This window comes from Drosophila ananassae, chromosome XR (genome assembly GCF_017639315.1).
Source record: "Drosophila ananassae strain 14024-0371.13 chromosome XR, ASM1763931v2, whole genome shotgun sequence".
NCBI classification, from domain to species: domain Eukaryota; kingdom Metazoa; phylum Arthropoda; class Insecta; order Diptera; family Drosophilidae; genus Drosophila; species Drosophila ananassae.
Genome location: NC_057932.1, coordinates 20,265,466 through 20,288,876, shown reverse-complemented (window position 1 = coordinate 20,288,876; position 23,411 = coordinate 20,265,466). Strand labels below are relative to the sequence as shown.

The window sequence follows — 23,411 nt, the reverse complement described above, 5'->3', positions numbered from 1 at the left end:
TCCTGTAGCCTGTAGGCCGGTTCCAGTAGCCAGATCCTGTTTCCTGTAGCCTGTAGGCCGGTTCCAGTAGGCAGATCCTGTTTCCTGTAGCCTGTAGGCCGGTTCCAGTAGCCCGATCCTGCTTCCTGTAGCCTGTAGACCGGTTCCCGTAGCCCGATCCTGCTTCCTGTAGCCTGTAAACCGGTTCCAGTAGCCCGATCCTGCTTCCTGTAGCCTGTAGGCCGGTTCCAGTAGCCCGATCCTGGTTCCTGTAGCCTGTAGACCGGTTCCAGTAGCCAGATCCTGGTTCCTGTAGCCTGTAGACCGGTTCCAGTAGCCCGATCCTGCTTCCTGTAGCCTGTAGGCCGGTTCCAGTAGCCCGATCCTGGTTCCTGTAGCCTGTAGACCGGTTCCAGTAGCCCGATCCTGGTTCCTGTAGCCTGTAGGCCGGTTCCAGTAGCCCGATCCTGCTTCCTGTAGCCTGAAGGCCGGTTCCAGTAGCCCGATCCTGCTTCCTGTAGCCTGTAGGCCGGTTCCAGTAGCCCGATCCTGGTTCCTGTAGCCTGTAGGCCGGTTCCAGTAGCTCGATCCTGCTTCCTGTAGCCTGTAGGCCGGTTCCAGTAGCCCGATCCTGCTTCCTGTAGCCTGAAGGCCGGTTCCGGAAGCCCGATCCTGGTTCCTGAAGCCTGTAGGCTGGTTCCAGTAGCCCGATCCTGGTTCCTGCAGCCTGTAAACCGGTTCCGGAAGCCCGATCCTGGTTCCTGTAGCCTGTAGGCCGGTTCCAGTAGCCCACTCCTGGTTCCTGCAGCCTGTAAAACGGTTCCGGAAGCCCGATCCTGCATCCTGTAGCCTGTAGGCCGGTTCCAGTAGCCCGATCCTGCTTCCTGTAGCCTGTAGACCGGTTCCAGTAGCCCGATCCTGGTTCCTGTAGCCTGTAGACCAGTTCCAGTAGCCCGATCCTGCTTCCTGTAGCCTGAAGGCCGGTTCCAGTAGCCCGATCCTGCTTCCTGTAGCCTGTAGACCGGTTCCAGTAGCCCGATCCTGGTTCCTGTAGCCTGTAGGCCGGTTCCAGTAGCTGAATCCTGCTTCCTGTAGCCTGTAGACCGGTTCCAGTAGCCCGATCCTGCTTCCTGTAGCCTGTAGGCCGGTTCCAGTAGCCCGATCCTGGTTCCTGTAGCCTGTAGGCCGGTTCCAGTAGCCCGATCCTGGTTCCTGTAGCCTGTAGACCGGTTCCCGTAGCCCGATCCTGCTTCCTGTAGCCTGTAGGCCGGTTCCAGTAGCCAGATCCTGGTTCCTGTAGCCTGTAGGCCGGTTCCAGTAGCCCGATCCTGGTTCCTGTAGCCTGTAGGCCGGTTCCAGTAGCCCGATCCTGGTTCCGGCAGCCGGTAGACCGCTTCCAGAAGTCCGATCCTGCTTCCTGTAGCCTGTAGGCCGGTTCCAGTAGCCAGATCCTGGTTCCTGTAGCCTGTAGGCCGGTTCCAGTAGCCCGATCCTGGTTCCTGTAGCCTGTAGGCCGGTTCCAGTAGCTGAATCCTGCTTCCTGTAGCCTGTAGACCGGTTCCAGTAGCCCGATCCTGCTTCCTGTAGCCTGAAGGCCGGTTCCGGAAGCCCGATCCTGGTTCCTGAAGCCTGTAGGCTGGTTCCAGTAGCCCGATCCTGGTTCCTGCAGCCTGTAAACCGGTTCCGGAAGCCCGATCCTGGTTCCTGTAGCCTGTAGGCCGGTTCCAGTAGCCCACTCCTGGTTCCTGCAGCCTGTAAAACGGTTCCGGAAGCCCGATCCTGCATCCTGTAGCCTGTAGGCCGGTTCCAGTAGCCCGATCCTGCTTCCTGTAGCCTGTAGGCCGGTTCCAGTAGCCCGATCCTGGTTCCTGTAGCCTGTAGGCCGGTTCCAGTAGCCCGATCCTGGTTCCTGTAGCCTGTAGACCAGTTCCAGTAGCCCGATCCTGCTTCCTGTAGCCTGAAGGCCGGTTCCAGTAGCCCGATCCTGCTTCCTGTAGCCTGTAGACCGGTTCCCGTAGCCCGATCCTGCTTCCTGTAGCCTGTAGGCCGGTTCCAGTAGCCCGATCCTGGTTCCTGTAGCCTGTAGACCGGTTCCAGTAGCCCGATCCTGCTTCCTGTAGCCTGTAGGCCGGTTCCAGTAGCCCGATCCTGGTTCCTGTAGCCTGTAGGCCGGTTCCAGTAGCTGAATCCTGCTTCCTGTAGCCTGTAGACCGGTTCCAGTAGCCCGATCCTGCTTCCTGTAGCCTGTAGACCGGTTCCAGTAGCCCGATCCTGGTTCGTGTAGCCTGTAGACCGGTTCCAGTAGCCAGATCCTGGTTCCTGTAGCCTGTAGGCCGGTTCCCGTAGCCCGATCCTGGTTCCTGTAGCCTGTAGACCGGTTCCAGTAGCCCGATCCTGGTTCCTGTAGCCTGTAGACCAGTTCCAGTAGCCCGATCCTGCTTCCTGTAGCCTGTAGGCCGGTTCCAGTAGCCCGATCCTGCTTCCTGTAGCCTGTAGACCGGTTCCCGTAGCCCACTCCTGGTTCCTGCAGCCTGTAAAACGGTTCCGGAAGCCCGATCCTGCATCCTGTAGCCTGTAGGCCGGTTCCAGTAGCCCGATCCTGCTTCCTGTAGCTTGTAGACCGGTTCCCGTAGCCCGATCCTGCTTCCTGTAGCCTGTAGGCCGGTTCCAGTAGCCCGATCCTGCTTCCTGTAGCCTGTGGACCGGTTCCAGTAGCCCGATCCTGGTTCCTGTAGCCTGTAGACCGGTTCCAGTAGCCCGATCCTGCTTCCTGTACCCTGTAGGCCGGTTCCAGTAGCCCGATCCTGCTTCCTGTAGCCTGTAGGCCGGTTCCAGTAGCCAGATCCTGTTTCCTGTAGCCTGTAGGCCGGTTCCAGTAGCCAGATCCTGTTTCCTGTAGCCTGTAGGCCGGTTCCAGTAGACCGATCCTGCTTCCTGTAGCCTGTAGACCGGTTCCCGTAGCCCGATCCTGCTTCCTGTAGCCTGTAGACCGGTTCCAGTAGCCCGATCCTGCTTCCTGTAGCCTGTAGGCCGGTTCCAGTAGCCCGATCCTGGTTCCTGTAGCCTGTAGACCGGTTCCAGTAGCCCGATCCTGGTTCCTGCAGCCTGTAGGCCGGTTCCAGTAGCCCGATCCTGCTTCCTGTAGCCTGAAGGCCGGTTCCAGTAGCCCGATCCTGCTTCCTGTAGCCTGTAGGCCGGTTCCAGTAGCCCGATCCTGGTTCCTGTAACCTGTAGGCCGGTTCCAGTACCTCGATCCTGCTTCCTGTAGCCTGTAGGCCGGTTCCAGTAGCCCGATCCTGCTTCCTGTAGCCTGAAGGCCGGTTCCGGAAGCCCGATCCTGGTTCCTGAAGCCTGTAGGCTGGTTCCAGTAGCCCACTCCTGGTTCCTGCAGCCTGTAAAACGGTTCCGGAAGCCCGATCCTGCATCCTGTAGCCTGTAGGCCGGTTCCAGTAGCCCGATCCTGCTTCCTGTAGCCTGTAGGCCGGTTCCAGTAGCCCGATCCTGGTTCCTGTAACCTGTAGGCCGGTTCCAGTACCTCGATCCTGCTTCCTGTAGCCTGTAGGCCGGTTCCAGTAGCCCGATCCTGCTTCCTGTAGCCTGAAGGCCGGTTCCGGAAGCCCGATCCTGGTTCCTGAAGCCTGTAGGCCGGTTCCAGTAGCCCGATCCTGGTTCCTGCAGCCTGTAAACCGGTTCCGGAAGCCCGATCCTGGTTCCTGTAGCCTGTAGGCCGGTTCCAGTAGCCCACTCCTGGTTCCTGCAGCCTGTAAAACGGTTCCGGAAGCCCGATCCTGCATCCTGTAGCCTGTAGGCCGGTTCCAGTAGCCCGATCCTGCTTCCTGTAGCCTGTAGGCCGGTTCCAGTAGCTGAATCCTGCTTCCTGTAGCCTGTAGACCGGTTCCAGTAGCCCGATCCTGCTTCCTGTAGCCTGTAGGCCGGTTCCAGTAGCCCGATCCTGGTTCCTGTAGCCTGTAGACCGGTTCCAGTAGCCCGATCCTGGTTCCTGCAGCCTGTAGGCCGGTTCCCGTAGCCCGATCCTGCTTCCTGTAGCCTGTAGGCCGGTTCCAGTAGCCAGATCCTGATTCCTGTAGCCTGTAGGCCGGTTCCAGTAGCCCGATCCTGGTCCCTGGTCCCGAGCCCTACAGGCTGCTGGAACTGTTGCTCCTGGCCTGGGTGCAGCAGCATGGTCTGGTAGGTGCTCTTCCTCCAGGAGCAGCAGCATGGCATGGTAGGTGCTCTTCCTCCAGGAGCAGCAGCATGGCATGGTAGATACTCTTCCTCCAGGAGCAGCAGCAGGGCATGGTGGGTGATCTTCCTCCAGGAGCGGCAGCAGGGCATGGTGGGTGATCTTTCTCCAGGAGCGGCAACATGACATGGTGGGTGATCCTCCTCCAGGAGTAACAGCATGGCATGGTAGGTGCTCTTCCTCCAGGAGCGGCAGCAGGGCATGGTAGGTGATCCTCCTCCAGGAGCAGCAGCAGGGCATGGTAGATGCTCTTCCTCCAGGAGCAGCAGCAGGGCATGGTGGGTGATCTTCCTCCAGGAGTGGCATCATGGCGTGGTGGGTGATCCTCCTCCAGGTGCAGCAGCATGGCGTGATGGGTGATCCTCCTCCAGGAGCGGCAACATGACATGGTGGGTGATCCTCCTCCAGGAGTAACAGCATGGCATGGTAGGTGCTCTTCCTCCAGGAGCGGCAGCAGGGCATGGTAGGTGATCCTCCTCCAGGAGCAGCAGCAGGGCATGGTAGATGCTCTTCCTCCAGGAGCAGCAGCAGGGCATGGTGGGTGATCTTCCTCCAGGAGTGGCATCATGGCGTGGTGGGTGATCCTCCTCCAGGTGCAGCAGCATGGCGTGATGGGTGATCCTCCTCCAGGAGCAGCAGCATGGCATGGTGGGTGATCCTCGTCCAGGAGCAGCATCATGGCATGGTGGGAGATCCTCCTTCAGGAGTAACAGCATGGCATGGTAGGTGCTCTTCCTCCAGGAGTAGCAGCAGGGCATAGTGGATGATCTTCCTCCAGGAGCGGCATCATGGCGTGGTGGGTGATCCTCCTTCAGGAACAGCAGCAGGGCATAGTGGGTGATCCTCCTCCAGGAGTAACAGCATGGCATGGTAGGTGCTCTTCCTCCAGGAGCAGCAGCAGGGCATGGTGGGTGATCCTCGTCCAGGAGCAGCATCATGGCATGGTGGGAGATCCTCCTTCTGGAGTAACAGCATGGCATGGTAGGTGCTCTTCCTCCAGGAGTAGCAGCAGGGCATAGTGGATGATCTTCCTCCAGGAGCGGCATCATGGCGTGGTGGGTGATCCTCCTTCAGGAACAGCAGCAGGGCATAGTGGGTGATCCTCCTCCAGGAGTAACAGCATGGCATGGTAGGTGCTCTTCCTCCAGGAGCAGCAGCAGGGCATGGTGGGTGATCCTCGTCCAGGAGCAGCAGCAAGGTATGGTGGGTGATCTTCCTCCAGGAGCAGCAGCATGGCGTGATGGGTGATCCTCCTCCAGGAGCAGCAGCATGGCATGGTAGGTGCTCTTCCTCCAGGAGCAGCAGCAGGGCATGGTGGGTGATCCTCGTCCAGGTGCAGCATCATGGCATGGTGGGAGATCCTCTTTCAGGAGTAACAGCATGGCATGGTAGGTGCTCTTCCTCCAGGAGTAGCAGCAGGGCATAGTGGGTGATCTTCCTCCAGGAGCGGCATCATGGCGTGGTGGGTGATCCTCCTTCAGGAGCAGCAGCAGGGCATAGTGGGTGATCCTCCTCCAGGAGTAACAGCATGGCATGGAAGATGCTCTTCCTCCAGGAGCAGTAGCAGGGCATGGTGGGTGATCTTCCTCCAGGAGCGGCAGCAGGGCATGGTGGGTGATCTTCCTCCAGGAGCGGCAGCAGGGCATGGTGGGTGATCTTCCTCCAGGAGCAGCAGCAGGGCATGGTGGGTGATCCTCCTCCAGGAGTAACAGCATGGCATGGTAGGTGATCCTCCTCCAGGAGCAGCAGCAGGGCATGGTAGATGCTCTTCCTCCAGGTGCAGCAGCATGGCGTGATGGGTGATCCCCCTCCAGGAGCAGCAGCATGGTCTGGAGGGTGATCTTCCTTCAGGAGCGGCATCATGGCGTGGTGGGTGATCCTCCTCCAGGTGGAGCATCATGGCGTGGTGGGTGATCCTCCTCCAGGAGTGATCTCCTCCTGGCGTGGTGGCTGATCCTCCTCCAGGAGCAGCAGCATGGTCTGGAGGGTGATCTTCCTTCAGGAGCGGCATCATGGCGTGGTGGGTGATACTCCTCCAGGTGCAGCATCATGGCGTGGTGGGTGATCCTCCACCAGGAGTGATCTCCTCCTGGCGTGGTGGCTGATCCTACTCCAGGAGCATCATCATGGAAAGGTGGGTGATCCTCCTCCAGGAGCAGAAGCAGGGAATGGTGGCTGTTTCTCCTCTCGATAAAGGCCAGCTGCTAACGGTGGTTTGGCTCGACTGAAAGCTTCGGTGGAATGAAAGGGGGGCTGTGAACAGCCTCCTTTTAAAGGCTCAGCCAGAACCGGTTGTGAATTATAAAAAGCGCGGAAATAAAAAAAAAAAAATAAAATTAAAAAAAAAAATAAATTAAAAATATTAATATTATGAAAAATGACCGAAAATTGAAGAATGTTCTGGCACTTTGGTCCGTGACGTCACTGATTAAGCTTTGATCCGGGACTTCACCACTGGCTCGGATTAGCAGAGCTTGCAAGAAACAAGCTAAGTTGGACGTGCAACATCAGTTGCTGGGGCGTATGATGCAAGATTAGTTATCTCGCGGCTTCTGATTCAGGTACTTTAATGCAGCCTAAATTGCAAGCTTAAAAGCGCCATTTCTTGGCCAGTCATTTCGGACTATAGATGGGGCAATGCTGGGTCTCCAGGTAGGTTGTTGCTGCTCGGCTGATCTTAGGTTGTGACAGTTTGGCCCTTCCTGGCACTTTTCTACTTCCGAAAGCCGGGAATGCGGATGATAGTTCGTATGTGTTGAAAAGCTTAAGAAAATATGTGTTGGAAAGCGTATGGACGATAGTGTTGCGAAGCTGAAGATCGGACGTGTGTTGAGAAAGGTTTCGTTTTTATCGATAGCGCATTTATCGATCGTATCGTAAAAGCTCGAATCAATTTGCTAAAGTTATTTGAATCCCTATTATAAAGTTATTTCGCAGTAAGTGTTATTTTTCTTTTCAATTTTGAACTAATTACGAGTCATTAAGAGGCACCTCAAGGGGCGGGAAAGGTCAGCTTTCCGAAAAAAAGCCCGAAATAGGGAACCAAGAAGAAGCTGATGGGAAACTGGAGAAAAAAAGGGCATTTTAATCTAGCAATTAAGGCATAATGTGCTTTAATTAACCGCTGAAATCTAAAAAGGCGGGCATAAATAACCAATTGACATTAAGGGGGCTGGGCAGGGCAGAGGGGAGAGGTCTTTGCAAGGCCATAAATTGAATTACGTTAAGCCCCCGAGCATAATGGTCAAAATAACACGCAATTTGCCGGCTGGCCGCAATGGCGTCTCACCCAGCCACCCAGCCACCCGGCCACCCAGCCTATGAAACACCCACTTAAAGCAACCGAATGGCTGGGCAAAGGCAAGGCCAAGTTGATGGGAGCCGGTGGAAGGACATCCATCCTTCCGTATCCTTCCACACCCACCCGCACTTGTGTTAATTTCTGGGAAATCACTTAATCCTTTAAATATCGCCAGCTCGGCGCTCGGCGCTCGGTGACACCTTAACCCACATTTGTGCCGCGAACCGAAATGACGCGCAAATTTACATTGCCACCCACCCATCCGGGGGCAATGCCCCGCCCCCTGTACTCCCCCATTTTACGGCCATGCCCCGCACTGTCCTTGCTCCAGTCCTTTCCTCCGCGGGAGTGCCACAAAGTCATCGCATTAGTGACGCTCTGAAGATTAGTTACCTAGGAATGCGTGTAAAATGACACCAATGTATTGCGACGACCTCTCACTCAGCATCCCCCACCCTGCATCACCCACAGCCTCTTACTTTCTCCCACTTTCGCGCCGGCCCTTTCTCCTTTTCTACTTTTCTCCAAGCCACCAAGCGTGTTACTCTATTAAATTTAAATTAAAAATTGATTAAAATGAGCCCTGCTCGTGGGCCTTAGCCGGTTCCTTGCTTACCGAGTCAGTGCCTCGCCCAGACTCCCTTTCGGGGTCACCTTCTGGCCCAGTCTCCTGGCCGAGAAGGACTGGCTGAGAAGAGGAGGTTCTCGCTTTAACTGACCAAATAAAAAGGACTAATCAAATACTAATTTAGGAAGTATTAAAAGTCAAATGAGTAACGCGAATTTAAAACTCTATTAAAAAAGGGAAAAACAAAACTCACCACTCGATTTTCTCAGTGATCTCGCATCTGGAGGATACACACAATTAACGCAGGAGGTTAAGGGTTAGAGGAGGGTTGGGTTTCTGGCGGACAGAGGACGGAGGCGGACCGCTCTGAATGTGTTGCGGGTAAGCGAGTTTCGCCGTTGAAGTACCGTGGCCGGGGTGGGAGGGCGATTGAGGGGCAGCATCTTTTTCTTGGGCTGCGTTTCGGTAAATTAAATTTGTGCATTACGCAAATGAGCAGACGCAACATGAAGGTGATGGTGGCCCGAATCTGCAGCTACACTGCAAAGAAAGAGGGCAGATTACAGAAAATAGTAACATGAGCAAGCTGGAAACTACATCTAAACACAAATTGCAAGAAATATAATAGTTTTAAGTACACTTTTCTCACTCTGTACGGCAGCTGCAGTGCCAGGACATCTTGGCAACCCAACTCTCTTGCCTCCAGTCGCCGCCTAATGATCCTTGCCCAAGAGATTGGATGGCTAGGGCTTGCCACATCCACTTGTTTATGTGGCATAGTCCTAGCGAGCGGCATCCTGGCTTCGAGTTGAACTAATACGTTAAGAGCGGAAGTTCTCATTAGAGGAAGTGTGGTTCCACGGGAATAGCTTTCGCAGAGCGAGTCCTGCTTTAAAGGCCCGGCATGTTTAAGAATTCGTTCGAAGGCACTTCGAATCGCTCAATTGTGCCGGTGAAAGTTTGACCCTTCTTTTAATTTTCTGCGAAAACAAATTCCATCCACAGTTCGCTCCTAATGATGTTCGAAAGGAGGCAAAATGAGGAATGCTCCGGCGAATGTCCTTCGATTTGATTGAATTTTTGTGGTCCTTGAAGGCACCTTGAACAGTGGCAGGGGCAGTGGCAGTGGCAGTGCCAGTGGCAGGAGCTGCGAAAGATTTGCCTGAGACTTTCATTTCATCAACCATGACTTTCTCACTTCCACTTTCTCCCCACCATTCAGTCTCATCGCTCCCCCCCAGGTCTTACGTTTTAATTAAAAAGTGTCGCTTAGTGCGACTGTCCATTTGACTGATGGGTGGGAATGGGGGGCAGAGTGGGTGGCAGGGTGGCAGTGTGGCGGAGCAGTGTTAGGTGGGTGGCACGACAATTAAGCCGCCGTGTTGCACGCTGGCCCGCTGGCCCCCTGTCGCTCCCCGGCTTAATGAAAACGATTATCGAGTCGGGCGTCGGGCGACGGGCGGCGGGCGGAAAAAGGACGAAGAGGTGGCTCTCGCACAGCGAGGAGACTTTGTAGCTCTCTGACTGGCTACAAACTTATTGCTTTACAAATTCTTTAATAAATTAAATGTCCTGCCAGCAAGGATTCCCGTTCGGGATGAGAGGCGAAGTGGAATCAATGGCAACTGAAACCCAATGGGCAACTGAATTTCCATCGGGCGTGGCGCTTGAGTGAGCAACTTCATCATCAGTTATGTCCTGCCGGAGGAGTCGGACAGGATACGGAATAAGCAGGTAGAGAAAATTCGTACGATTATTATTTGTATATGATTTTAAAGATTTAAACAAATAGAAGGCAGCCAGACTTGGGCCACCAAAAAAGTATGCTATAGTTTTTTGTACTCAACTTTGTCCTTTAGTTAAGTTCCATTTCTAATTAAATCAACTAATTTCTTGCAGTGTCTAGTAGACTAGTCAAGGGAAGGGACTGATGGATGGCTAAATGCTCCGATGCTCCGATGCCCCGATGCCGGGCATTGAGTGATAGAGAGTGTCAGGTAGGAAGTGAAACTCGCTGCCAGCTCGGAATTAAATTAAATGTAATTTGTCCTTGACTGTTTGCGGGCAGTCTCTTGTCAAATGTCTCATGTCTCCCACTCGCAAAATTGATTTTCTCCCAGGACTCCCCAGGACCATGCGAACATTTCCTTTGAAGTGACCAACCAGACCAGCCAATAGTTCAAAACGAAACTGAAATTGAAACTGAAACTGGCCAGCATTCAGCTTCCCAGTTTGTCATTTTCATTAAGGCAAAGGCAACAATTTAATAAGCCCTCCTTTGTGCTCCCTGCTCCTTGGTCCTTTGCCATTTATGGCACATCCTTTCAACTTCTTTGACAATTCGTATGTCACGAAAACTCTGACTTAGGGCATACCCTTTCTTATTGTATAAAGGCTTAATTTTTCAAGTATATTCAAAGGTAAATGGAATGTATTTAAAGGTAAAAGTATGTACAATTTCGAATAATATTTGCTTTTTAGTAAACTGTATAATTATTTTATAGGTTTCCCAACTAAACACTATGAGAAGCGCGGAGGAGGGCGCTGTTATTCAGTATTTTTTGGTGAGTTCTAGTATTTATTTAATTAAATAAAAAAGAAAAGTGGGAAGGGAAGCACTGTGGCTGCCTAATGGACTCCTGCTACCCCTTGGTTATCAGCAGTGAAAAAAAGGAATAAGCCCGGTTGGAAAAAAAAAGGAAATGGAAATTAAAACGAGCCACTCAATTACGCAAATTAAAACGAGAGTGTAGGCGGCGCTAAGGCAAACAAACCGAACAAAAACGAAGCGTTCTAAAAAAAAAATTCTAAAAACAAAAACAGGACGTAAAGAGGCATAAAGTATCTTAAAAGAGGAATGTCCTTCCACCCTTTCGCACCACGACCCACGTTTTCCCCGTTTTTCCATGTCAACGTTGTTTTTTTTTGATATTTTTGTCGTTTTGTGTTTTTACAAAATAATAAAGTTCGCCGAGGACGAGGACGAGGTCGCCGTCATAAAATGCGCCAATTGACGCGGGTCAGCTCCTTGAAAACCCTTTTTTTTTTTTTGTACCATTTTAACCAAGCCCATTTACCGCCCCCGACTCGATCCCGACTCCCTCAAAGGCTGTGGCATGCTGAGGGCCAATAAAATCAAATTAAAAGGCGCCAAAGTGTCACGATTATGAGACTTAAGCGAAATCAATTAAAAGGGAGAGAAAAAAAGATGGAAACGCGGAAGTTGGTGGCAAAAGTGAAGAAGGAAAAGTGGCACAAGGACCAAGGACCTCCGGCCGGATGGAGATGTCCATGTGTCAAGCTGGCTGTCCTGCTGCCTGGCCTGGACTGACTGACGTTTTTGGGTGCGCCCATGCAAATTACAAGGGATAACAAATAGTTGTTTTTTATTCCGACAGGGGCGGGGTGAGAGGGCAGGACCCTGGACAGGACAAGACAGCAGAGGACAGGACTGAACTGGGACCGAGCTGGGGAAATGGGCGGTTCCCTCGATATATGACAGTCGTGAAGTCCGGGGATGGGATTGCCGTCTAACCTTAATGACTGAAAATAAATTGTATTTAGAAACCAATTTAAATACTTTCGTCACATTTGAAATATTTATAATATTATTAATTATTTGCGTTCCTTATTCTGTTGGACTTTTCCGCTCCTCGCTTTTTTTGTTGAATTTGTTGACTCCTTTCGGGAGTCGAACTTCAAACGAAAGTCGAAAATGTTAAACCCGAAAGATAAGTATTACCCGTAGAGTCCTCCAATTACAATTCTCAGCCCCCGAAGCCCCCCTCTGAGGTTGGCTTTGCATTAAGTATACGCCGGGGTGGCGAAAATAAATGGAGAGTCGAGTCGCTTCAAAGGCCGCCTTCATTTTTCAGTTTCAGTTTCGGTTTCGGTTTCGATTTTACGCTGCAACAAAGAAATATTAATTTAAGAAAAGAATCCCGTGTTCTCTTATATCATACTACATGTGTGTGTGTGTGTGTGTGTGTGTATGTGTGTGTAGTGTTTTTTTCATTCATTTTTTAATAACCAAAAACAACAACAATGGCTTTTCGAGTGGAAGTGGAGGTAGGAGTGGCAGTGGTGGTGGTGGTGGATTGTTCTGTATGTAAAATTAATAAAAGTTTAAATTGTTGCCAAAGGCGGGACATTGGCCATGGGCGTGTGCCCCAAGGAGGGGGCGCCACTCCTTGCCACAGTGGCGGGGTGGGGTGGGGTGGGATGGCCTTTCAGGATGCCTTGACAGCAGCGTCTCCGAGAGATTCAGTCGCTGGAATGTTTAATGGCCGTATTTCGTTTCATTAAAAATGTATGCGGCCTTAAAAGCTTTTGTTGTTGCTCCTGTTACTTGTTACTTGTTACTTGCTCCTGTTCCCGTTCCTGTTCCTCTTCCTGTTCCTGTTTTTATACTCTACATCATAGAGGGTCTAGATCGATAAAAATACTATTTGTTTCGGGTTTAAATTATTTAAATTGAGTATATGTCTTAGCTGAACTCTATGAGAAGCGAGGAGAAGAGCTCTTTCTACATATTTTTATTGAAAACTATGCCAGAAAGAGTGTATAGCCTTCGACTGTTTCTCTCTTCAAAGCTTATTTCTTTCATATTATTGTTTTTGTTATATATTTTGTTAACGTTCCCCGGCGGTACGAGTTGGAGTTGGAGTTGGAGTTGGAGTTGGAGTAGGAGGGACAGCAGCATCGCGGGCTCCTCCGGCTCCTGGCGGAGCGATTGCGTTGCGATGCAATAAGAAAATATTGTGTCACAGCTCAGAGCTGACAAGGCTAAATGAACCATAACTGAGGCCATCAGCTACCAGCTACCAGCTACCAGCTTGCAGTTGAAACAATGTCTGAGAAGACAGGAGGGGCAAATACAAGCAAAAAGATAAAACAAACAGAAACACACAAGTCACTGGAATAGTTTATCCTTTTCACCAGAGCCAGTGGAATTTATCGCCGAGATGCTCGAGAGCCGGCCATTAATCCAATTTTATTTATTTCTACTTATGCGCCATCACAAAAAATGGCAATAAAAACAAGGACTAAGATGAGGGCCAGGACGACGAGGACTAGGACGAGAGTCGTGCACAAAATTATAAGCAATTGAAATAAATCAAAGTCTAAAAGAATAAAGAAATGCCTCAAAAAAGAGAATCTAATGAATGGAATATGTTTTCAAAATTAAAATATTATTTTAGTTTTTGGGCGATCTTAAGCTCCCAAGAACTAATCCAGAAAACATATAGAAAGCATATTAGAAGGACATCTCCATCTGGCGGCCTCTTACTCTCCCCCAAATCACCACAAGTCCTTATATATATCTCTATATTTTTTGTCGTTTCTTTCAAGTGCCGACATATACAATTTATATTGCCATTCGCCCACATTTATTGCGGCAATAATTCATTTAATTTTCCTTGATTTACTTTGTCAAATGTGGAATGGGTGGTGAAGGACGCGGGACGCAGGACACAGCCCGAAGGACTCCCCCTTTTTTTTCGGATATAGTATGTATGGCAGATATGGTATATAGTATAAATGATTCGTACTTTTTTTTGTTGCTATTTTTATATCTATTCCCGTCGGCCATTGCGCATCATTGGAGACCACTTGCTAAGCGGGGATTTTCTATTTTTCCATGTTCCATGTTCCATGTTGAATGGGATGCGTGTGTCCTCGGAAAACTAGTCCGAGGTGGCAAGTGGGTGGCATTGTAATTTATGCCACGTTTGCCACTTTTGTCATTTGGCTTCGTCCTGCTCCGCCATCCTGGCCATCCTTACCATCCTTACCATCCTGGCCATGTTTATTTTTCCCCTTTGGGGTTCGTTTTCAGTTCGCTTTGGGTTTTGTTTGTCTGCTTTTGTTTTATTGACACTTTTGATCTTTTCCAATGCATGTGCGATTCATTTATTATGTATGTGTGAGTGGGTGTGTGGCAGGAGCAGGAAGCAAAGGCAATGGAGAAAGTGGCGTATCCTTGTGCCACTGATTGATACATAGGCCCAGGACTGTCTCCGTCTCCGTCTCCATCCCAGTCCACGCCCACCTCAAGCGCCCCGTAATTTGTTGACAAATGAGTTACAATAATGTCACATTATCAGTTCATCACAATAAAATTATACGGCCCGGGGCCAATTCCCCCGGCCTGTCCGCCTTCAAGGATCTTGGGGAGGTCCTTTTCGGTCAGCTGGCCACCACACTGAGGGACGAAAGGTGTGACTCTTGTCTCTACAGCTCCACCGCTAAGGATTCAAGGTAATTGCATTAAGTTCTTGGGCCTTTTCCTAATAAATACTCTCGAGATATTTCTTTCAGTGCATCTTAATTGGTTGCGAGGGAGTTCATGGCAGGCCCCCTGCATCCTACATCCTACAGCCTACATCCTGCAGAGGCAGACACTTAAGTGCCTCGCCATCGGCCAGGACGGAATGGCTGGAATCCACAACAATCAGTCCTTCGGAGATTCAGGACCTGTTAATCACAAGGCGGGGGGGGGCGGCGAGATTGATCCTGGGCGCAGGATGCCTTCGATGCCTTCGATGCTTTGGCTTGTCATGGAGCGCATTAGGCGCAGATAAATGACCAGCAGGAAATGGCAATCCCGAATCCCGGATCCCGAATTCGCACAAATTCAAATGATATGCCAAAAGATTTGCCAGTTTCCTACAGGATACAGGACTACTCTGCTAGTCCTCTGTAGTCCTTGTGAGGCAGCCTCGCCGTAGTAGTCCTTATCGTGACGTGACGTTGGAGAACAGCGCAACTGTACTCCTCCTGCCAGGACTCTGGAGAGGAGCCGAGTGTAAGGACGAAAGTCATTTGACAAATGCCAATTGACAGGAATCGAAAACAACAAACACACACAAACCAACTCACACACACTCGCCTGTGGAGGGAGAAAAAAATTCATTTCTGATTGCCAAATGAACGAATGACGAATGACTGAAAGGACGAAAAGGATGGGCCCGGCCGTCAGGCGAACAGAAGTTTGTCAATGTGATAAATGCCATTTTAAGTCTCGCATAATGATTCCTGGCAAGAAACCGACAAGCATTCCAGATATCCCGATACGGCTAGTCGTCCTGCCGCCATATATCAATTATGTATGTCCTGCCAGCCATGGGCGGCAAGTACCGGCTATTGCATAGTCCTGCAACCTGCCAGCTCCTTGGAGTTTAAATTTCTTCTTCACATTTTACAATTTTTTTTTTCGGACCTGTTCGAGAAACAAGTCTCTTGGGGCTCAGGGGCTCTAGGTCGTCCTGGAAGATGGCTTCCTTCCGCTGGACACAAACACAATGCCGCTAACTCGCCATTGACCATCATTCATCATTAAATTGTTTCGCTAACTGTTTTCAGCAATATTTTTTTGGTATACGCGTGCTGACAATCCGCTTCCTGCCCCGCCTCCTCACTGGCCCAGTGTCCTTTTCGCTACGCTTTCAAAATTTGATGAATTTCTTTTTTATTCATTTCCTCCCCCTCTGGCAACTTTCTTTTTCTTTTCTTTTCATTTTCTTTTATTTTATTTCCGCTTTCTTGTTATTCTTATTGTTGTTGTTATTGTTGTTGGCGTTGTCCTGCCCGCTTGTTGTGTCTTACAACATTTTTCTAATCAGTCAGCGTCCATGTCCTGTTCGCATTTTTTTCTGATATCCTTCGATATCCATTCTCCTTGAGTTTTCGCCACTTTTTTGGGGCGCCATTTTTATGCGGGCCACTGATTATGTTAAAAAAAAAAAATAAAAATAAATAAAGGGATGCGGGAGGCTTACGAGAGTCCTTCGAGGATAGCGATTCGAAGGCATAACTTTGAATATTATGAGAGAGAGGCTCGTAGAGGCATTGCATCTCTTTAAATCAGTTTCAAGGAACTCCATTGGACTATGAGTGAACAAATTGAATATTTCCAAGGTACTTACTCTTACCAAACCCACTTGGGAGTGGTTCCTTCCACTAAACGAGTTCCTCCAAGGGAGAGTCCCTCCTCGGAAGATCTTCCATTCGTGGAACAATCTTGGAAGAAACGGCTATGGACCGTCTGAATCTTCATCTCTACTTGGAGAATCTCTTATAGTTCCCTAGATCTCCGCCATCAAACAGGCAGAAGGATGAAGCATTTTTACCCTTTATGGGTTCGGGGATGACTCCTTCTTCCTGTCGCACCTGTTCTGCCCTCAATACTACCCAAAAGCAGAGTAATCAGATAGAATGATAGGAATAGGGAGCTACCTGGGAGGATCAAGAGCCATTAGAAAAGGGCTCCAGACTCCTGCACCCTATATGATCTGCAATGTCTAACCAGCTAATAAAAACCCACAAGAACAGTCCCAGTGAATAATTTCAAGGCCGGGAGATGAGCAGGCAAGCGGCTGGCAGCCAGGATGGGAGCCTGCTCCACGGATACTACTATTTATTGAGGCTATTACTATTAGAAGCAATCAGAAGTGCTGGAAGTATTCATTGTTTATTGATCTACAAACCCCATAACCTTTTAAAGTAGACTCCACTTCCAGACTACCATGAAGGGGGCTGCCTCTCCTTGGACTTGCTTTTGAAATAACTACTGTGCCTACTGCGGGGGATCGTGCTTTTTGATGTCCCGGGTCCTGGGAGCCAGCAGACTATTCCTGTAGGCCTGGGCGGTGGTCTGGGGGTCTTGGGCGGCCTGGGCCTCGAGGGCGGCGTTCAGCGCCCGTTCCCTCTCCAGTTCGCGCTCCCGCTCCCGTGCACGTTCGAGCTCTTTTTCGCGGGCCGCTGCCGCCGCCGCCATGGCCGCCTCTCTGGCCTCCTGAGCCTCCTGGGCCTCCTTGGCCGCCCGGGCCCTGGCCTTGGCCCGCTGGATCTGCAGGGTGTTGAGCAGCTTCAGTTGGGACTTGTGATTGAGGATCGCGGGCACGGCCGGGGTCACTGCTATGTTGCTGGGCAGTCTGTAGGTCGGGGATGATGGGCAGTAGCGAACGGGTTCCGGCACAGGCTGCGGCGGAGGATCAGGCTTAGGTTCCGGTTTGGGTTCAGGTTCTGGAGCAGGTCCAGTTTCAGTTTCAGTTGCAGTTGCAGTGGCAGTGGCAGGAGCAGGTCCTGGCCCAGCTGGGTGCACTGGATGGGTCGGAGCCGGTTTCTCTTGACAATTGAAGGGGAATGGTTTCGGGTTGGGGAGAGGGAGAGAGGCAGGGGCAGGGGCAGGGGCAGGGGGAGGGGGTGGTGCCATGGCCAGGGGTGGTTCGGAATATCTATAGGCATAGGCCGGTGGCTGGGTCGGCGGCCCTCTCGACTGTTGCATCTGGAGGAGCGGCGCCCTCTGCCCCGGCACACTCTCCACTCTGGTCCCTGTGGTCATCGGTATTGGGTTCGGAGCCGGCCTCTGCGCAGGAGGAGGAGGAGGAGGATTGGGGCGCGGACGTGTCGGATTGGGGCGCGACTGTCCGGGGCCGGGCTGGAGGCGCACCATGTTCCGGAACGCGTTCAGCTGCTCGGCGGTGAAGACCATCTGGCGCTGCTGGCCGTTCGGCTGCCGCATCACCGCCAGGAATCGATTCGCTCCCGGACCGGCCAGCTTGCTGATGGTCACGTTGGGGCCGAAGAGCTTCAGGTTCTGCCAGAGCTGGGCGGCCGAGGGCGAGGCGTTGGCCGGCGGCGGTCCCACGGGCACCCCGCCCATGCTGGTGCCTGCCGGGGTGCTGAACTTGACGGGCTGCAGTTTCGGCATGACCGGCGTCTTGCGGGGCGACAGCTTGGGGGGTCGGGGCTCTGGCGGCGGTGGCTCCTCGTTGAGGTTCTTGGGTATCACCCAGGGCTGGTTGGCGGGCTGGACAATTACCTGTGGCGGAGCAGGGGTTAGGGTGGCAGTTGGAGTGCCCAGGAAGTACATTACTGATCAGGATAATGGTGTCTCCTAGGTTCTATCTCATAGTTTACAGGTTATAGAGCTCATAGACTTAAAGATTATCTTTTTAAATGTTTCTACAGAAGATAGGAGCACTCCTATCCTGATTCCTGATCCTGATCCATGGAGAGTATCAGTTACACTTCCTGTTTCTCTATTTTAAAACTAATCCTTGATGGAAGAAACCTATCTCTGTTCGAAGAATACAAGAAAGTAATCTCAGAAAGGAAGAAAATCTTCCCGCTTAAACATTCCATGGCATACTTCTAGGCACTCTACAGTCTTAGAGCCACTGGTGGGTGAAAAGCGACTACCAGAACTTGGCGTGGACTAATTCCTCCAACTAATCACACTCCTAATCCAACAGAAATCGATTCTTAGACGAGCAACTCACCCTCGGATAGATGTCGTTCTCCAGCGGATTTATAAAGTTCTCCAAGAAGTTCGGCGGCGGCGGCAGTGGCGGTGGTGGCGGACTCGGCAACCGGCGCTGTCTCTTCCCGCCGCGACCTCCGCTCCCGCTCCCGCCTCCCCCACGGCCCCCGCCCCTGCCACCGCGATTGGCGGCCGGCTTCCGGCCACGCTTCCGGCCACGGGTGGCCGCCTGGCCCCGGGCCGAGGTGTCCGGCGGAGACTGTCCGGCTGTCGCATTCGAGTAGACGATGGTGGGCGGCTGGCCACCCACCTGGCACCACAGCTGCCCGTTGGCCTGGTGGTGGAGGTGGAAGGGGCCCGGCGCCGGGGGCTGGCGGCCGGGCAGCAGGCGGACGGGCGGCGGCGGCGGCTGGCGCATGAAGAAGAGCTGGCTGGGCTGCAGGAAGATGGGCGGCGGGGGCGGCACGTACAGGTCCACCAGTTCGATTATAGTGCCGGGCTCCTCCACCATTATCACGGTGGGCTTCGCCGGCTTGCTGGGAGCGGGCTGGGTGGGGGAGGCCGGCGCAGCTTCCTGGGTTTCGGTTTCGGTTTCGGTATCGGTGGTCGGGGTGGTCGGGGTGGTCGGAGTGGTCGGAGTGGTCTGGGTGGCCTGGCTGGTTTGGGCGGCCGGAGTGGCAGAGTAGGCCAGTGGCTCCATCTCGTCGAAGTCGTTATCATCCAGTGTGATCACTTGGTGGAGTAGCCGATCCATTTCCGCATCTGGGATTGAGTCTTCCAGGGAGGAATCCTCCGCCTTCGATTCGTGCGACATTTTTTCCAGGATCTCCAACGAAAAAGGGCATCTGGGAAGTAAGTAAATAATATTATTACTAAAATGTATTTCTATAGATATGATGAAATTTCTCTCAGTGCATGTCCTGCCCCGCACTCCCCCCCCCCCCCCCCCCCCCTTGCGGGCACACGCACAAAAAATGATTGGCAAGCCGCAAATACTTTGTCAGGCTCAAGTTGACAGTCGTCCTGGACGCCGAGTCCTGGCTGGTTCTCCCTACTCCCTACTCCTCCCCTCTCCCTCCCCCCTTTGGGCCTCCACGCATTTGACACTTTTTTGCGGAGAAGCATATGCCACCCCCCCCCTTTTTTTGGGCCAGTCTGCGCCGCACAGGCATTTGGCAGAACAGATTGCTGAAGATTTCATTTCGGGCAGAGAGCTTTGCCACTGGACTCCGCTCGTCCTTCGTCCTTCGTCGTCCGTCCTTCGCCCGGACAGGACCTCCCCCCACCGGGGGAACAATCGTTAATCTAATGAAAGATGACATTTCATGTGGGCCTGCAAATGCTTATGTCCCACCACCGCCCTCCAAGCACCCTCTAGGACGGACTAGACTAGAGTCCTGGGCGCCCTCCCGCCCCCCACCTCACACTGGTGGCATTCATCATTCCCCCGACTGTGGATTTGGGGGCTTTGATGAATAAGCGGCTAGTTAAGCAGGGGCGGCCCATCACTAAAACAAAGGGGGCGTGGCGGAGGAGTCCTGGCTCTGGCTCTGGCTCTGGCTCTGGCTCTGGGGTTCAGAGTTCAAATTACAAGGCAACTCCCCAAAGATACCCCCAAAGAAGTCGAGATTTTGGGCAAAAAACACTAAAAATATTAGTCAAGGATTTCAAGTTTTCAAAAGTTGAAAAGTAACAGTTACTCCTTACTTTTTTTTGTAACTTTTTTGCAAGTTATAGTCCTTTGTTATCCTGTGTGGCCGAGACAGGTGAATAAATGCCTTTATGAAGGATTCGTGAATGGCCATTCTCAGGCCACTATTCTCAGGCACAGATTCCCACATTTTAATCAGATTATTTTAATTCCCGCCCACCTCCCAGGAGCACAGAACAGGACCATCCAGGACGTCGTCCACTGTGCACTTGGCTCGGCCCCCTCCCAGCCCATCCTCGCAGCACTCAGTGGCCCAATAAAATTTGATTAGCCAGGACAAGATGGGTGGGCCAAGGATATGAGGATGAGAGGAAGGGCCAAGACTGAAAGCAAAGTTGGTGGACCCAAGAAGTATGATAGGCAAAGGGGTAGACTTCCCAGAGAAGGATACATGTGCCAGGATATTGTGTATTCATGAGGCAGCAGTAGCACCAGCATCAGCACCAGCACCAGCAGTCGAGGACACGACATGCGACAGGACATCGGGCGACTTTGGGTTAATTTACATTATAAACTTTGAATATTTTATTGTTTGCCCAGGCTAAGGACACCAGCTGGCCCAGGCCCAGGCCCAGGCCCAGGCTAGGCCAGGTCCTTGGCTGCTCCTGGCAGCCTCCATGCCAGCGAGGCCACACTTATTGACACTTTTGTGGGGTCTGTGGTCAGCAGAAAACTCAACTCTGATTTAATGGTGGCATAAACATTTTTGGCCAAATTATGACAAGGACTCTCCGGCTTTGGCTTGGGTTTCGGGTTTTTGGTTTTCGGTTTTCGGCTTTTGGTGTATGGTGTTTGGTGCTTGGTGTTTGGGGCTTGGTGTTTGGGGCTTCTGGGGGCCGGGACCTCCCTCCCTCCTCCTGGGGCTAAGCCCGTCGCTAGGCTACACGCCCCATAATCATTAGCATTGCCACTGCCACTGCCACTGCTTGTTAAGCTTTTAAGCATCAGGTTACTAAATAATTAAACCATTTTGAGTCCCCCAATCGCCCAACCGCCGTGAGAGCTGATATTCAATTCCCAGTTTAAACAAAACAAAAAATCTGAAATAGAAATAAATCATTCTGAAATTCCTGCCGAACTCTGAAATCAATACGCCGCGAGTCGCCCTTTCGTTTTAATTATGATATCTCACAGATCGGAGTGCAGCGAGGGAACAGGAATGGATTTAATGATCCTCTGTGTGCCCTCTGTGAGCCCTTTAAAGGATCTATGTAGTATTGTATCTATATACAGTATGGCCTATAGATACTAAGAGATATTAGAGATGGTATCTTTCCTATCCCTAATATCTATCTATATACTGTATCTATACTATCTATGTAGAAGATCTATGAGAAAAGTCACTTATAACCTCCCACCCATACTGCCTTTACTGCATTTAGTCTTGTATCTTATAATAATATAATAATAAAAGGTTTCTGCAGTTTCAGTAGTATCTGTAGATATTAGGGATAGTACCTCCTATTATCCTTCCTAGTACTAGCCCCTAAAGCCTCTGCTAATATAATCTAATCTCTGTATATTGGCTAATATCTGTCCTATCCTTCCCGCCTTTCCTTAGCTGTAGTTACTATAGTATCTATAGATATTAGAGCAAGTACTTCTTTAGTATTTGTTTCTATCCCCAATATCTATAGCTTCTATAAGGTCTATCATACTTACTATACCTATAACCTCCCCTCCACTAGTCTTGTACCTTACAACAATATCCACAGAACCTCTAGTATCTGTAGTTCCTATAGTATCTATAGATATTTGACATCTATCCCTAACATCTATAGCTCCTATTGGTATCAACTTATATCTATAACCTCCTATCCCTACTCCCACTATAAACCCTCCGAAAGCCGCTGCTAATAAGCCACGTGTGCCAAATACCTTTCACTTTCCCCGGCTAATAAAAATACGAGACAGTTTAAGCCCGGCTTATTGTGCGTGTCTGGGCTTCTTTGTTGTTTCGGCCACTAAGCCGCATATATGAATAAACTCGTATTAATCTCACTCCTCTCCTCTCCTCTCCCCAGCCCCTGGCCACTTTGAACTTAAATTAAAAATTTATAAATGCCTTGCTGGCGTCGAGGATTACGGAAAAGGATTTTCAACGCCTCTGAACTTTCCGGAAAGTGGCTCCGCCGCCAGGAATGGGAGCCAGGAATGGGAAAGAAACTCTCATTTGGGAGACCGCTTCCGTTTTATCTCGAAAATCATCGAAATTAGCCAGAGAAGGCGAGATGCAGAAGCGTATGCAGGGCAGTGCCATAAATTATGAATGCAAATCCCGCGTCAGGATCGCACAACGACTCTAAAATGGCCATTAAATGTCCGCCACTTGACTGCGCTTCGTTCCATTAAGAAACAGAAAGAGGGTCTGCCGTGGGTTAACGGGCCATGGGCTCTGGGCCATGGGTTAACCCACGGCAGATAGTCAGACTCACCAATCAAGCGGCCAAGAATTTCACAAAATGTCTCCCAACTTCGATTTCAATTTCAATTCCAATTCCGAGGCGATTTCGAATTCGAACTTTTGTTCTCCGTCTGGCTCTGATATCGAACTGGAAATGATCTAGTCTGGGAGACGACGTTAGGCCCTGGAATTTTGACTGACATCCCGCCCAGAGTCGACTTCCTGTGCCAGTGTGGGTGGGAAGGGAAGGGAACGGATGGGAAGGGAGTAGTTTAAAAGTCGAATTCATTTCAAGGGAAATCCTTAAAGAAACACAATCATCGAACCTTTTAATCTCCCGGACAAGGATACAAGAAAAGTGTCCTTTAAGAAGAAGTTGAAATGCGAACTGCTGACAAATGCGTTTCGATTTCATTTGCCACAAAAAGCGGAAGGAACAGATATGTATACGGGATCCAAGTCGGGCGCATCACTCCCCCTCACTACATACATACATATGTATTATATATGTATTCCTCAAAGTTGGGAATTAAATTAAATTTCTTTATTGGCACTTTTTGCATTCGTTTCATTTCGTTTGCCACGCATATGCATATGCAAAATCGAACAAAAAGGACGAGGGTGTCCTCTGGGAAATGGCGATGACGAGGATGGGGAGTGTAGAGTGGTTGTGGGTGGGTGCTGAGTGGGTGGTGGTTTGGCAACAATCGGCAGCAATAAATGATAAGCTTCGAGGCAACAAAGCCACCAAAAATACAAAAAAAGGACACAAGGCCAAGGGACAAGGAAATACAGGATACAATGCCTTGGACTGTCACCCCGAAAAGCGAAGGCCATCCCACGAGGAGTGGGTGGTTGGCGGGAAAATAGGCTTTTCAGGAGCAGTAGCAGGAGCAGTAGCAGGAACTGGACTCCTTGTCTGGGGCTACTTTGCAACA

General features: G+C 51.1%; 1 protein-coding gene across 1 annotated transcript; it reads right to left on the bottom strand.

The window, feature by feature from the left end:
* Window positions 1-16,545: 16,545 nt before the first annotated feature.
* Window positions 16,546-22,705, bottom strand: LOC6498814 (basic proline-rich protein). Its single transcript, XM_032452410.2, has 3 exons — window positions 22,505-22,705; window positions 18,378-19,203; window positions 16,546-17,917 (listed from the first exon to the last, which is right to left on the bottom strand). The coding sequence occupies exons 2-3, from the start codon at window positions 19,170-19,172 to the stop codon at window positions 16,670-16,672; spliced, it is 2,043 nt and encodes a 680-aa protein (XP_032308301.1). The 5' UTR covers window positions 19,173-19,203; window positions 22,505-22,705; the 3' UTR covers window positions 16,546-16,669.
* Window positions 22,706-23,411: the final 706 nt, after the last annotated feature.